The sequence below is a fragment of the Gallinula chloropus genome, assembly GCF_964237585.1.
Source record: "Gallinula chloropus genome assembly, chromosome: 5".
NCBI classification, from domain to species: Eukaryota; Metazoa; Chordata; class Aves; order Gruiformes; family Rallidae; genus Gallinula; species Gallinula chloropus.
In genome coordinates, this window is record NC_140090.1 from 26,591,648 (window position 1) to 26,605,695 (window position 14,048).

A 14,048-nucleotide genomic window follows, 5' to 3' on the forward strand; every position below is an offset into this window, starting at 1 on the left:
CCCGCGGCCCTGCGAGGCTCTGCCCGGGCGTGGCGGTTCCCGGCTGCCACAGCAGGAGCCGCCGCCAGCCCGGCAGCGAAGGAAGCCCGAGGCGGGGGGTGTAACCGCCGTGGGGTTTCCGCCCCGTTCCCACTCCGCGCCCCGCCCCGGCCGCCTAGGGGCGCCCTCTCCGGCCCTTTGGGACGAGGATCTGCAGCCGTAGTGCCGACATGGCAGCCTGTGCGTGCCCACCCGTGCGTACAAATGTCCCTCGGGCTGGGCCAGGCCAGCGCTGCGCTGCGGGCAGCCGGCGGCCTGCTCCAACAGCCCTGACACACTCGAGCCCCCTCGGCGCCAAGGCCTTCCCTGTGGCGACCCAGCACGCCTTTCCCTGTGGCGGCGCAGGCCACTTACTGCGGCTGTCTCGGGAGAGCGCAGATAAAGCCCGGTTCGGCGGGCAGGCCACCGCGCTGCGGGCCGCTTGGCCGGGCGGCACGGCCGGGGCGCGTTACGTGCTGCCGCGGCCTCCTCACAGGGAGACATCGGCGCGCTAAAGCCGGGCAGACCCGACGGGGCGGCCACCGGACAGACAGCCAGGGCGGCCGCGAACCGACGCGCTCCCCCACACCCCCGCCCCGCAGCCGGGAGGAGGGGCCGGGCGGAGCCGGCAGGGAGCGACGCGGCGGCGGGGCCGGGCGGCGGCGGGGGCGCGGCTCCATAAAAGACCCCGCGCACGGCTGAGCTCCGCATCGCCGAGAGAGCCGGATCGGGACTGTCTGCAGGTAACAGGGCTCAGGGCCCCACGGGTGGGGCGTGGCCGCGCCGCAGGGAACCGCGCCCTTTGTCCTTCCCCTCCTCGGCGCGGCGTCCTCTCCCCTCCGAAGGGACCCTGAATGGACGGTTGTGTTTTAAGAGAATTTTTCTTTGTAGTGGCTCGGAGAGGGAGCTCCGCGGCGGGCTGCCCGCTCGGCCCCCTCTGCCGCTGCGGGTATCGCTGAAGACGCCCCGGGCACCGGCGAGGCGCTTGCAGCTCGGACTCGGCCTCCCCGGCCCGGGGCTGGGCTTTCACCCGCGCGATCCAGATGTCTCTTTAATAGTCGGTAGCGTCGCCTGACGCCGGTTACGCCTAGGGCCCCCAGCGTCTCCCGGGCAGCCCCCCCTGCGCTGGGGGGAGTTCCCGGCCGCTGCCCTGCTGCCAGGCCCGGCAGGGCCTCGCTGAGGTGGTGCCGGTACCTGGATTTCAGTCTCAGCTGTGGCACCAGCCGCGGCCTGGTCGGCAGGTCCTACCAGCGCCAGGGGAGCTCGCTCCCATCGCGTTGTCAGGGGAGGGCTGTGTGCTTGCATGGAGGGCAGCGCAGCCGAAAAACAAGTGCGGGCAAGATCTCGGTTAGTGACAACGATCTGCGCTGCTCTTCCTAGGAGCACGCTTGATCTGAAGAGATCTTCTGTAAACCTGAATTAAGGAGCTGTTGCAATAGTTAATTATTTACTGAGGGCCCGGAGTCCTTTCTGGGGACTGAGGAGTCTTTGCAAATTCACAAAGTTTCTTCTAAGTAGTCTTGGCTAAATGCCTAGGTTAAGTGTATTTGAAGAAGGCTTGCTGTATGAGAAAGACCCTTCTGACTTGGCAGCTCTAGAGAGTATAAAATCAAAGAAGATGAGCGACAGAGTTGAAATTTAGAGAATATGTGCTCTCTAGAGGAACCTGTTAACATATTGACTGGTGCACAGGTGGATGCTGCTGCAGTTCTGGCCCTGTGCATAGAGAAATGGGGGACATCAGTGTTTGACCAGGGGGCAAATACTAGGGCCATGATAAAACAAACATGTAGGATGCTGTCAGAGTTGTTTAAGAAGCTGCTGTTTCCACATATTGATGGAAATGTATCTCAGTGGAGGTGTGTCTCATGTACCTTTGTGTTCCCATTGTGACAGCAGCACCGTAGAGGTCTGAGGCCAGCTTTGCAAAACCTATTGCTGTGACTAAGGTAGTCTGATTTGTCTTGTTTTGTGGTTTAGTCCCCACTTAAATAAAGGATGTTGGGTGAGTGTATGTGTACATTTTTGACTTAAATGAATGAAATTGTTTTTCAGACTCTGTAAGTGCCAAAAGCAAAACTGAAGTCTTCTGAGTAGTGATCATGTGCCTAGGCTACGGGAGTGTGAGACAGTATATTGATAGTAAAAATTGAAAATTTGGCCCAAAATGCTTGCATAAATAAACTGAGCTCAGACAGAGTGTGATCATGTGAAGCTAAAATTTTCTGTGAGGGCTAGAGAGGCCTAATATAAGGCCATAATGCTGTCTGGGATAGGAGTGTCTCAGACTAGGTAATTTTTCAAGTTTATGTGCTCGTAGTAAATGGAGCCTCAGTAACTCACAACCTCATTTTACTTTTCTCTCTGAAAAGATAGGAAAAGCTTGATGCAGTAGATAGAACATAGCTGAGAAAGTTTATTCCCTTCCCAAATTATAAAAGTTTAATGAATTGGATTTCAGAAATACAGCACAAATTAGTTTACTTTAAAAAAATAATAATAGCTGGGGAGGAATCTTCCCATGTGCTTGTAACTGGGGGCTCTTGCATTGCAAACCTCACACCTGCATAAATTCATCTAGATGAATAGACTCTGTGTGCAGGAGAGGCCCTTCATTCTGGATAAAGCCATTCATGGACCTTGATATCTGTGAGACTGCAACCTCAGGCACAAGGGCTCGGTATCTCACTGTACTATCCTTACAACTGCATACAAGAACAAGGCTGTCTTGGTAGGAGGAACTTGCCAAGTCACAGCTCTTGCATAATCCGAGCTGAGAAACTGTAGCTGTTAGAAACAGGGCACTGTGTTAGCAGTTCAGTGGCTGTGGGGTTGGGTTTTATCAAGAAACAAAGTGCAACTAGAAGGGCAGAGTTCAGGGGTTTGTTGCGATTTTTTTTAGGGGGAGGGGCTTTGTGAACAAATATCTTGGGAAACCTCTGTTCCATACAGAAAACAAACCTGTCAGGTATTTACTTTAACAGCAGAAATAAAGCTTCCCATGAGAAAGTACTCTTGATGTGGCCCTTGGATTTCTGTCCCTGTTACCTTCCTTCTTGGGGTAGAAAGCCAATAAGATGCTGACAATGTGTTAATCTTAATAGTGCCAACAATATGAGCTGTCATTAAAATAATGCCCATTAACCTCTATTTTCAGAAAAAGGGGGAGAAACTGGCAACTGGCCTAGGACTAATGAAATCTAAAAATACATATTGCTCATCTGTTTTTGTGGAATTTGGGGGAAGAGTTTGGTCATGCTTTCAAATTCTTTTGTATAATCATAATTAAAGCTCATAACCTTAGGACGCATCCCCTTTAATTTCAGGTATTAATCTTTCTTTTTATCCTTGCATAGATTTCTCAAGGAACTGCAGCTGTAAGAAAAATACCAGTTAGCATGAAACTAGAGAATATAAATAACTGTGGTTATTTTCAAGACTTCTAGGAGAGATCTAGGATACTGTGTTTATAACTGTGTTTATATGTCTCTTCTAGTTGTGTTGTAAAAAGGCAGGACACATGTATTGGTAATGTCTGTTGGCAGTTTTTAACGTAGGTTGAGTTTTTGTCTCCTGCAGCTCAAGATGTCTAAAAAAATCCATGGAGGCTCTGTCGTGGAGATGCAGGGAGATGAAATGACACGGGTCATCTGGGAACTGATTAAAGAAAAGCTGATTTTTCCTTATGTAGATCTGGATTTGCACAGGTAATATCTCTGACACACACACACTTTGTACTGCAATTTGCATGTGTCATTAGGCATCAATCACATTTCACTTAGCATTGAGAGGATAACTAGCTCTTTTAGCACTGGTAGTGTTCCAAACAGACTCCCCTGGTTTACTTACCTAAGGGCCAACCTTGCTAAGTACTCTGGAAAGCATGGGCTCAGGGTCAAGGTATTTTGTCAAAGTCTGTTAGCCCTGCTGGGGTTCCTCACAGCAGTAAGCAGTGGATCCTTAATTGTGAGCTAGCTTTTTTCTACACTGTGCCTCTAAGAAGGTCTCTGACAGACGTGTTCTGCATTTTATCTCCTGTGTCTCAGCTTTCCAGTACCTGGGCAGGTTGCATGGCTTCCTGTAGCCTAAACAACTAGAAACATGGGGTGTTTCAGCCACTCCCTGATTTGAAGCCTAGCATCTGAGTAGGCTTATGGCTTCTTGCCATTTCTGAAGACCTACCCAGAGGGCAAAAGAGTAGTTGTAGGGCACAGACTCTGCCCTGATGTCTGTAAGCTTGAGCTCTGCAGCTAACAGAGTGAGTTAACTTTTGCAATTATTCCCTAAACCTAGGCTGTGCTCTTACACTCTTTTCTAGAAAAAAATTAATGCTAGCAGCTGGTATGGTAAAAGGGACGTGTTTTCTGCTGCATCTGGTCAAGCAGAACAAATAATCTCTTCCCTTTCTAGCCACTGAGCTATAATTATTAGAGAAGTATCCAGCTGCATTGCTTCTAGCCATGTGGACAGAGGCCTTCAGTGGTATCTGCTGGTAAACCCACAAGTCTGACCTTTTCCCCTGCTCCTGGAATCATTTTTATGCCACCTACATCAGGCTTTCTGCTTGCTGGTGTTGAGAAGCAAGCAAATGGGAACCCAGCAGCATAAGACATGCACACAGTCTGGAGAACATCCCCTTTCAAAGAGGAGTGGGAGTAGGGAAAGTGAACCCCTGGCTGAGGCAGCACAATGGCTAAATTCATGTACAGCTGGCTGTGCTTCAGGGCTGCCCCACGCTGGGCACTGTTGTTGTCCAAAAGCTATTAAAACAGTGAGTGTGGGAAACGTGCTTCCTCTGTCTGTGTGAGAGGAATATTGGCAGTTTTTCTGTCAAAGCAGGATTGCAGGACCCATTATCAAAGCACTTTTTAAGCCTAGGGTAGCTTTGTATGCTCAGTACATGAAGGAAACCAGAACCTTTAGCACAAGTGATTTGAAATGAAGGCCTATATTCATCTGATATTGTGTTGTGCCATACCATTAGAATCCCAGACTAAAAGCTTCCATTCCAGGCAGCTCAGTAGGAGATAACTGGCTCTGTCCCATGTTGGCAGACTGGCAGCTCAGACCTGAACTGAAGCTGTCCTCTCCTTAACCTCCTACCAGCAGTATAAGTATCAGTATACGAGCCTATGTTTTCTTCCAGTCTAGCACCATTTGCTCTGGAAGAGGGATAGCCTCAGCTATGCCAGAGTGCTGGAACCATACTCATAGGCACATATCAGGTCTGGTTTCTGTCCTGTTGGATATGACAATGTCCTGGGAAGTTCTGACCATCTTTGTGGGTTTGTTACAGCTATGACTTGGGCATTGAGCATCGTGATGCTACAAATGATAAAGTAACTGTGGAAGCTGCTGAAGCCATAAAGAAATACAATGTTGGCATAAAGTGTGCAACCATCACTCCTGACGAGAAGAGAGTGGAGGAGTTCAAGCTGAAGCAGATGTGGAAGTCTCCCAATGGCACAATTAGAAACATCCTAGGTGGCACTGTCTTCAGGGAGGCCATTATCTGCAAGAACATTCCCCGGTTGGTGTCTGGATGGGTGAAACCCATTGTCATTGGCCGTCATGCTTATGGGGATCAAGTGAGTCACTTCACTGCTTACTCCTTTTTATCCTAACAGGCTTAGTAGAGCTAAAGAGAGAGCTACAAAGACTTAGGCATCCCTGTGCTGCTGCCTGGGAGTGGGTACTTGCTAGCACTCTGTACAGCACCTGGTGAAGTGCAAGAGAGCCTGGTTCATGCCTCTCTTCATTAGACAGTATAGCTGTATAATCGCCATTCAGGGGTCTGCGCTTGGGTTGGATAGGTGTGTGCCTACACACCAGGTGTAATTCCTCTACGTTTTTTCCATCACCTCTGCAGAACCCTTCTTCCTACAGAGCAGATATTTATTTACTTCTAAATATCTTTAGAAAAATGCCCTTTCCACTGCCCAATTTCTTACTACTTGGAACGACTTTTTGGTGATAAATATTGCTCACAACAAAAATTAAGTGAATGATTTTTTGAAATGGGCAAAGTTGCCTTCTGTGCATGGCTGTGGTTTTGGGTTTTTTGTGCTTGTTTTGTTGTTGTGGTTTTCTTTTTTAAACACTGTGATCTGCTGCTTAAGCTTACTTGCACAGCACTCCTGTGGAGCTGGTTTTCATACTAGGCACATCAGGTGTGGTATCAAAGTACTGTAGGGAATGCAGAGAAACATCCTTTAGCAGAGCTCTCCTAGCAGAGGTACTACAAAGTTGTGGAGAACCCTAGCATGGCACTCAGTGTAGAGGCCTTCGGACAGCCCAGAGGACAAGAGTCAACCATGACTGTTGTTCCATGAGTAGTATGCCATAAAGCAGCCAGACATGACAAAAGTCTTCTAGAAGGCCAAGTGCTTAAATAGATGGGTAAACTGACAAATTGAGGGTAAATTGTGAGGTTAGCTGGGGAAGGAAGGTAAAATAGAACATTTCCAAGAGGAAAACAATTGCAGAGCCCTGATACTCTAAGAGAATGGAGTTCAACATCCTTAGCAGTACTGAGTAATTTAGAAGATCAAAATAATAGGAAACAAAGGATTAAGGGGAAAGGATTTAAACCCTGCCAAAGTATGAGATTAAAGCAAGAGGAATAATAAAAGAACACATAGGAGACAATGGTGCAACTTCAGCTCACGGAATTGATTCCCCCAATAGGAGGAAAACTATGTGAAAAAGGATGATGAATTTCAAGGAAATATAACCTTAAATAGTACTGTTCAGGGCAGTTGGGAAGATGACCATTGAAGTCTTGAAGTACATTTTGGCTCTGCTTTTGAGTCTGTGTAGTTCAGAGGAGCAAAATGTGTACCTGTTTCCAGAAATCAAAGAAATCTTACTACAGATTGGCCTTTCAAATGTCATATGATGGATAGAAATAATGGCTTTTGTCAAGGTGCTGTATGATTTCCCCCTTATTCATGAGATCAGCAGTAGTAATATAAATAGCCTTTTTTTGTGTCAGGAAGAGGAGACCTCACAACACTCTGGATACTTTGCACTTTAAAACTTCAGTGCACCTGCAAAAATAGATTCTTGGGCCCCATCAATTGGCAGAGTAAGCTTCTTCCCTCAGAGAGAAAGATCTCTTTTGAAACAGTCTTGACTACTTGTCTTTCTAATAGCTAGCAAAGTAATGACCACAAGGCTGAGCAAGCAGAGCCCATTCAATGGGTTTTTTGCTGTATGTCTTCATGCTTTTCTCCACACTGCCTAACGAATGCGGTTTGTCTCATGTTTCTGTCTTCCTGATAAATAAAAATCATCATATCAATTTATTTTTTAACAGTACAGAGCTACTGATTTCGTGGTACCTGGACCTGGAAAAGTAGAGATGACCTATACTCCACAAGATGGAGGCAAACCAGTCACATATCTGGTCCATAACTTCGAAAGTAGGTATTGTCTCCAAGTTGTGATTGAAACCAAAAATACCGGTTTTATTCAACCTTGAAGTATCAGTCAGATCTGTTGATGTTACAATATGACTTTGAGGAGTTGAGTAGAAGGTCGGGGTCGTCTTTGTTTATCTGTGAAGTACCAAAAGTTACTTGAAACCTTCCTGGGATAGAAGAGGCATATCAAACTCACAATCATCCTAGACTGGCCAACTGTTGTGTTCCTTGTATGATGAGTCTAGTGGCATGTATGACTTTTTTCCTCTGATCAGATGGAAACTTGGCTTGACCTAAAATACAGTTAAGAACAATTTGGGTATAATTCTTCCTGGTTTTAATTTCTCTTGCTGGGATCTATCTACATTTGCAGCTTTTACCCTTATCTATTAAGCAGTCTTTTTTTTTTTTTTTTAATAGAAATGGGAACTGATACTCTGCAATGTGGAAAGGAGACTTGACAAAGATGCTCTCGACTGTGTAGGCTTTAGCTGTTTTAACAGATGCAGTCCCAGATGTATTGATGTCCCTCTTAGCAATATTGCTGTGCTGGTTTGTAAACATTGCTTGGCTCAGGAGGAAGAGTTGTGACAGGGCTGGGCTTTGTTATGTAGTGACATAAGTGTAATTGTTTTTAAAACCCAGGGTGTTTCTCTAGGGGCAGGATTCAGGAAAGCATCACAAGCTGCCTCTTGCTTGTCAGTCATCAAAAAATTCATGATTTGAAGCGTTATGGTGATCCATCTTTGTGAGTGCAATGGTTTTTTCCTAGCTACAAAAATCTCGTATGTCCATGTAAACCACAGAATCCTAGTTTGTGTGCAGTCAGCTTGGCAAACAGGTACCAAGACTGCCATATGATCTTCTTTTGCAATACTTGATTTCTCTGGCATTCTTGCTCATGGGAGCCTAAATCTCTACTCTCCCTTGTTGCACAGTCTTTCATCTAGAGTTGCCATTTGATAGGTGACTGGTGAGCCTGTACAGATGTCTGTCAGTTCCAGCAGCCAGTCCAATTCACTGCTTTGCACTGTGTCAGCAAGCAGGAAGTAAGGAAGTTCAAAGATGGCAGATCACTGTTGCTGCTCTGGGGGAACTTGCCTCCCCAATAACAGTTGTGCCAGTATCCCTTCACAATGCATTAGGGAAGCTTGCCATACCAATATGTTCAACCTTGTCACTGAATCAAGATATTTCAGCAGGCAGTTGGATTGTATAATTGCAACAACCTACATGCAAGTAAGTGTTTGAATAAAAGTTTATAGCTGTCATTTAGCAACCATGAAATCATGGCTCCAGAGGAAACAGTCTCTCCAGCTGATCAGACCCTGTTCTGCCCTTGACTCTGTAAGGGAGGCAGGGGGACAACATGTATATTTGCTGCTAACAACAGGAATTAAATTCCCTGCCAATACCAACTTTAAATGACCTTGCTATCTTGGCAAGCAGAGATAGCAGCCTTCTCTGGCTTCCCTTCATTCTGCATGCATGTCCATATAGTAACATCCATTTGGAAGTATGGACAAAAGAATATTAGGAAAGGCTATTTTTGGTTTATTATTTTCAAATCTGAAGTGTCCTACATAGGACATATCCCTGATAAAGGCACTGTACAACAAACTAGAGACGTGCTTAAAATTAAATATGTAGTACCTACTTTTCATTAGAAACAAACTGTGTGGTGTGTAAAGCTTTATGCCTTCCCAGTCCTGGTCTCCATTGTCCTGCAGGACACAGTACTTGGATTCATTCTGCAGTGCAGTCAAAGCCTGAAAGTTCAAGGCACTTAAGATGGGAGCAAACCAATTTCTAGCTTTGGCTGGGACCCCTGCTCCAAACTGCTGCCTGCTACTTTAATAAAAAATACTGTGTTACTTATATGGCTAATAGGAGTCCCAGCACACTCACTCCTGCCACTTTTTTGCTGCATAGGCTGGATTAGAAAGAAGCTTCTTAGGGGTATTAGATCGCAGGGTTAAGATATGCCTAGCTGTAAAACAAAACCACTTTCCATGTGTCATAGAGCTTTCCATATGCTGGAGCTTTCAGCAGTCCAGATAAAAGATGCACTTTGCACTCAAAGATCTGGCCATAAATTGAGAGCTATATCAAGACATCTGGGAATGACACCAGCCACAGCGTGCTGGGGAGCCTCTCAAATCCTTAACCAAAACTATATCGAGTTGATTGACTCTTGTCTGTTCTTCCTCCACTAACAGACTGTGGTGGTGTAGCCATGGGAATGTACAATCTTGACCAGTCTATCAAGGATTTTGCCCACAGTTCCTTCCAAATGGCACTGTCTAAAGGCTGGCCCCTCTACATGAGCACCAAGAACACCATCCTAAAGAGATATGATGGCCGCTTTAAAGACATCTTCCAAGACATCTATGACAGGTAACTAAGACAGCTGTGTGCTTACTACTGCAGTTCATAAATCTGCAGCAGGAGCATCCTCTCCAGCCTGGTGAGCTACTACAGCTAATTCAGTGTTTTCAGACACTCAGCAGCACTTTGAAGGGGGCTATGTACCTTTCCTGTCTGTCTCCCTTGTCCTGCTGAATATGGCTGTGGTGTTCATCTTTCCTGACAGTCACGGATTCTCTATGAGCTCATCTGTGATACTTAAGCACACTTGCAGTGGCCTAGCAAAGAAAGCAAGGATAAAAAAAAGAGTAAAGAAGATGCAAATTTAAGCTTTTGTTGCTTTATTATTGGTTTCTTTACTCATAATTGTGCACAGTGTGGTACATAGAGATACTTGCACAAACTATGCAATTCCTGTTTTTATCTGTGTGGCACAGTGCTCTGTTTTGGGGTTTTTTTGTTGTTTTCCAGAGAATACAAGTCCCAGTTTGAAGCTAAAAAGATCTGGTATGAGCATAGGCTTATTGATGACATGGTTGCTCAGGCCCTGAAATCTGAAGGAGGCTTTGTCTGGGCCTGCAAGAACTACGATGGGGATGTGCAGTCTGACTCTGTTGCACAAGGTATGAGATGCTTCCTGAAGTAGGCACAGCAGTCTCTTGTGACCTTGGGTCATCTCTCATGTAATGGCCCAGGAGGTGGTGAGTCTCAGAACTTGTATTTCAAACCAGTGCCAGTTACAGAGATACAAGGCAAGCAAAGAATGCCTGATGTCACTCTTACAAGAAAATCCATTGAATGTAGACTGTGTAGTTGTACTCTTTGGCAGATGACAGTCCCTAACAACATTATAACTGATCGGCTTTCCAGTCTTATGGAAAGTACCCAGATAGCTGGGATTCTGTCACTGACAGAATTAAGATGACTGGTGGTGACCATACTGGCAGATGCTCTACAGACAAGTAAGAAAACTTTCATGACCTAAAGCTATCTGCCAGGTGTAAATAGATGTTGATACATTTAACTTTACAGACTTACACTGCTTGTTCAGAATCCTGTATAACCAAGCTGCCTGGTGTCAAAAGAAATATGGATACAGAAACCCACCAGGCAAGACATGTGGCTTTATGTAGTATGCCCTTCCTAAACTAAGGCCAGTAAACTGCCTACCACGGAACAAGGATGTATGTTTGACTTCCAAACAAAGAAGATTTCAGAGACACCAATCTCAGAAACCTACAGGGTTAGAAGTGAAGTAAATATCCAGTTTTTCCAGCTCATAGTTTCTTTCATTAGAGCAGATACTCATGATATGAAGTAGGATTTTTCCTATCACCTTGTGAGGAAGACAACAATTGGCAGCCCAACACTGCTTATTTAGGATTCTTTGTTTTTATATTGCACCTTTTCAGTAAAAATCTGTCCAGCAAGTTAGGTGAGATTACTGATTTTCTTGAAATGGTGCAATACGTCTGCATATCTATATCTCATGGTTTAGCAGCTCTTTATGTTCAGACAAGCTGCTACTTGGATGTGTTGGGAGTAGCCAGTTAATTGCAGCAGCACTGCTCCTTGGGAAAACTCACATCAAGAGTGTAGGGGAATGAGGGGACTAAGGGGAATTTAAGGGGGCTGTCCAAAGGAGACACTGAACTTTTAAAACTTGTGTTGTGTAGGCTATGGCTCTCTGGGGATGATGACCAGTGTACTGATCTGCCCTGATGGCAAGACTGTTGAAGCAGAGGCTGCTCATGGCACAGTTACTCGTCACTACCGCATGCACCAGAAAGGCCAAGAAACCTCCACTAACCCCATTGGTAAGCTGCCCTTCAGTGATCACTAGGCATGAAAACAGTTTTGGAGTAAGAAACCTGCATCCTTTCTGCAGAGAACTGCAGTAGTGAAACTGGTAGTTGATAATGCATTTCTCTTCCATGGAGACAGCTGAAGCAAAAAGGGGCTTGAAGTGTGAGTGTGAGCAATAAGCTAGCCCCAGCCACCTCCCAAACTATGTACACACTTAAACTGTAAGTGCACCTAGAACGGGGTGTGAGCAAAAGAATCTTCCAGAGTTCCATAGGGAACAGAGTTTAATGTAATACCAGGAAGAAGCACCCTTCTATCAGGACAACTTTCTGTGTAACCACAGAGGCATACCACTGGTCATTCGTCCCGACTTGGGCAGGAACAACATAAGATAAAACAGTATGCATGACAAGATTGTGGAGGCAGGGAGTATTTTCTGGAGTTTGCTTTTCTTTAGAGCTGCACAAAATGCAAAGGATGCCTAGTTGAAGATAAGCATTCTCTTTCCCATGCCAGATTTCCTGGTGGGTTTCTTCTGTTTTCAGCTTTATTAACATTAAAAAATAGTTCCCATTCCATGTGACAGCTTAGAACAATATCCAGGGAGTTCTAGAAAGACAGAATAACCTGGTGTTCTCTCTAAGCCTCCATCTTTGCATGGACAAGAGGACTAGCTCACAGAGCTAAGCTGGACAACAACACTAGCCTCAAGAACTTTGCAGTTGCCCTGGAAGAAGTCTGCATTGAGACCATCGAATCTGGCTTCATGACAAAGGACCTTGCTGCCTGTATCAAAGGCCTGCCTAAGTAAGTATATTAAATGGTCACCTATGCTTGGGAAGGGCTGTTTTACTTGGTGTTTCTGAGCAGCATTATATTAGTATGGTGAAGAACTGCTGGAGTACAGTCATAGAACTGAGCCCATCTGTACCCAGTGCTGTACAAACGGAACATGAGACACTCCCTGCCCCAAGTAGCTTAGTGTAGGTTGCTCTGCCCTGCAATTGTACCAAACGCATGGGGAAAATAAAGAAGGAATTGCAATGATTTCTCTTATGCCTGATCCTGTTCTATCCATTTATTAGAATGGATACCTACTTCATTGTAAAATACCACCTGGCGGCCTCTTCTCTGGAGCCTTTTGGCAACAAACATCAGCCTGACGAGTAGGGGAGAATTCTCATTTTAGTGGCAAGACTTGAGTCTTCCCCCACTTTGAATGGCTTTACAACTAATGCCTGTCTTGTTTCGCCCTGTAGTGTCACACGCTCTGACTACCTGAACACCTTTGAGTTCATGGACAAGCTTGCTGACAACTTGAAGGGGAAGCTGGCCTCTCTGCCCAAACTTTAAGGCATGGGCTCTACTCAAGCTTGACTAGCAAAGCATCTCACACATCAGAGTGTAAGTGGCACTGTATCACGCTCTGTTGTGTAACGTTTTAAGTACTAGACAGAAATGAACATGTACGCCTTTCTAAATGTTTAAAAGAACATGTTTTCTTAGACCCTTTGAGCTGCTGGAATAAGCCTTACTTTTGCTAAGCAGCTGAATGTGATAGTATTCAAAATCAACGTATGTCTGTAGTCCTAATGTCATTCACAGCAGGACTGAGCCTTTTCTCCATGACTCTGATCTAGGTTTCTTTTTCTCTCAGCCTGAAAGCCAGTCTCTGGTCAAACCAGTGGTGACTTACTGTCCAACAGACCTTAGAAATCAGAACTGTCCTCTTCAGTACTGTCCACTAACTAGAAGTGAGCTCACAGGGCTATGCCAGCTCTACTGCAGCACCTCTTTTAAATTAACTTTTAATGGCAACCAGAGCATAGTATCATCATACTAAGGGATTTGGTCCCATTGCTACAGTCAGGACTGTAACATTTGAGAAAAAGCACTTAGTAAAATGCTGGAAAAAAAGCCCTATAGGTTAAGAGCCTAGTGAAGGCATGCTGCAGTGTCTAAATGCAGGCCATGCATTTAGTTATATTCCTTTGGACTGGCTGTGAAGCATAGAAACTGTTCTCCAGTTGTCTGGGGTATTACCTAATCTTCTGGTTGTGATAAGCAAGTCAGACTGACTGTGAGAAACTATTCCTTCCATCCATGGATTTGTTTGGGATTGGTTGTTTGGGTTGTTTGTTTTTTTTTAAAAAAAATTAGTTCAGACTAAAATAAAAGCCAACTAACCTCCTTTGTGTCTCCTTCCTCTCTGTGTGAGCAGCAGATATGGAGAAATTCCGCCTCAGTCTCCAATGTCTTTCAGCACAGTCCAGTGTGTGCTGGTTCAGTGTCTTGGAATGTGATTTAAACACAAAATAATCTCTCCTTGCTTAGAGTAGGGTTTTAATTTGTTCTGGCTCATGGCAAAATGCTATCTCTAGTGTGGTGGGAAGCATGAGGTAATGCACCAGAACTTCAAGGTATATTCTGCTA

The 14,048-nt window shown here is 45.3% G+C and overlaps 1 protein-coding gene across 1 annotated transcript; it reads left to right on the forward strand.

Annotated features, from left to right (window-relative positions):
• The first annotated feature begins 739 nt into the window (after nt 1-739).
• On the forward strand, nt 740-13,806 carry IDH1 (isocitrate dehydrogenase (NADP(+)) 1). The gene is made up of 9 exons (XM_084265707.1): nt 740-761; nt 3,598-3,725; nt 5,315-5,606; nt 7,337-7,442; nt 9,662-9,839; nt 10,281-10,432; nt 11,486-11,626; nt 12,260-12,422; nt 12,875-13,806. The coding sequence occupies exons 2-9, from the start codon at nt 3,604-3,606 to the stop codon at nt 12,966-12,968; spliced, it is 1,248 nt and encodes a 415-aa protein (XP_084121833.1). The 5' UTR covers nt 740-761; nt 3,598-3,603; the 3' UTR covers nt 12,969-13,806.
• Nucleotides 13,807-14,048: the final 242 nt, after the last annotated feature.

Coding starts and splice junctions, on each gene's coding strand:
- IDH1 (XM_084265707.1), top strand. CDS start 3,604: ATGTCTAAAAAAATCCATGGAGGCTCTGTCGTGGAGATGCAGGGAGAT. Junction 5,607..7,336: donor GTCATGCTTATGGGGATCAA/GTGAGTCACTTC, acceptor ATTTTTTAACAG/TACAGAGCTACTGATTTCGT. Junction 12,423..12,874: donor TGTATCAAAGGCCTGCCTAA/GTAAGTATATTA, acceptor TTCGCCCTGTAG/TGTCACACGCTCTGACTACC.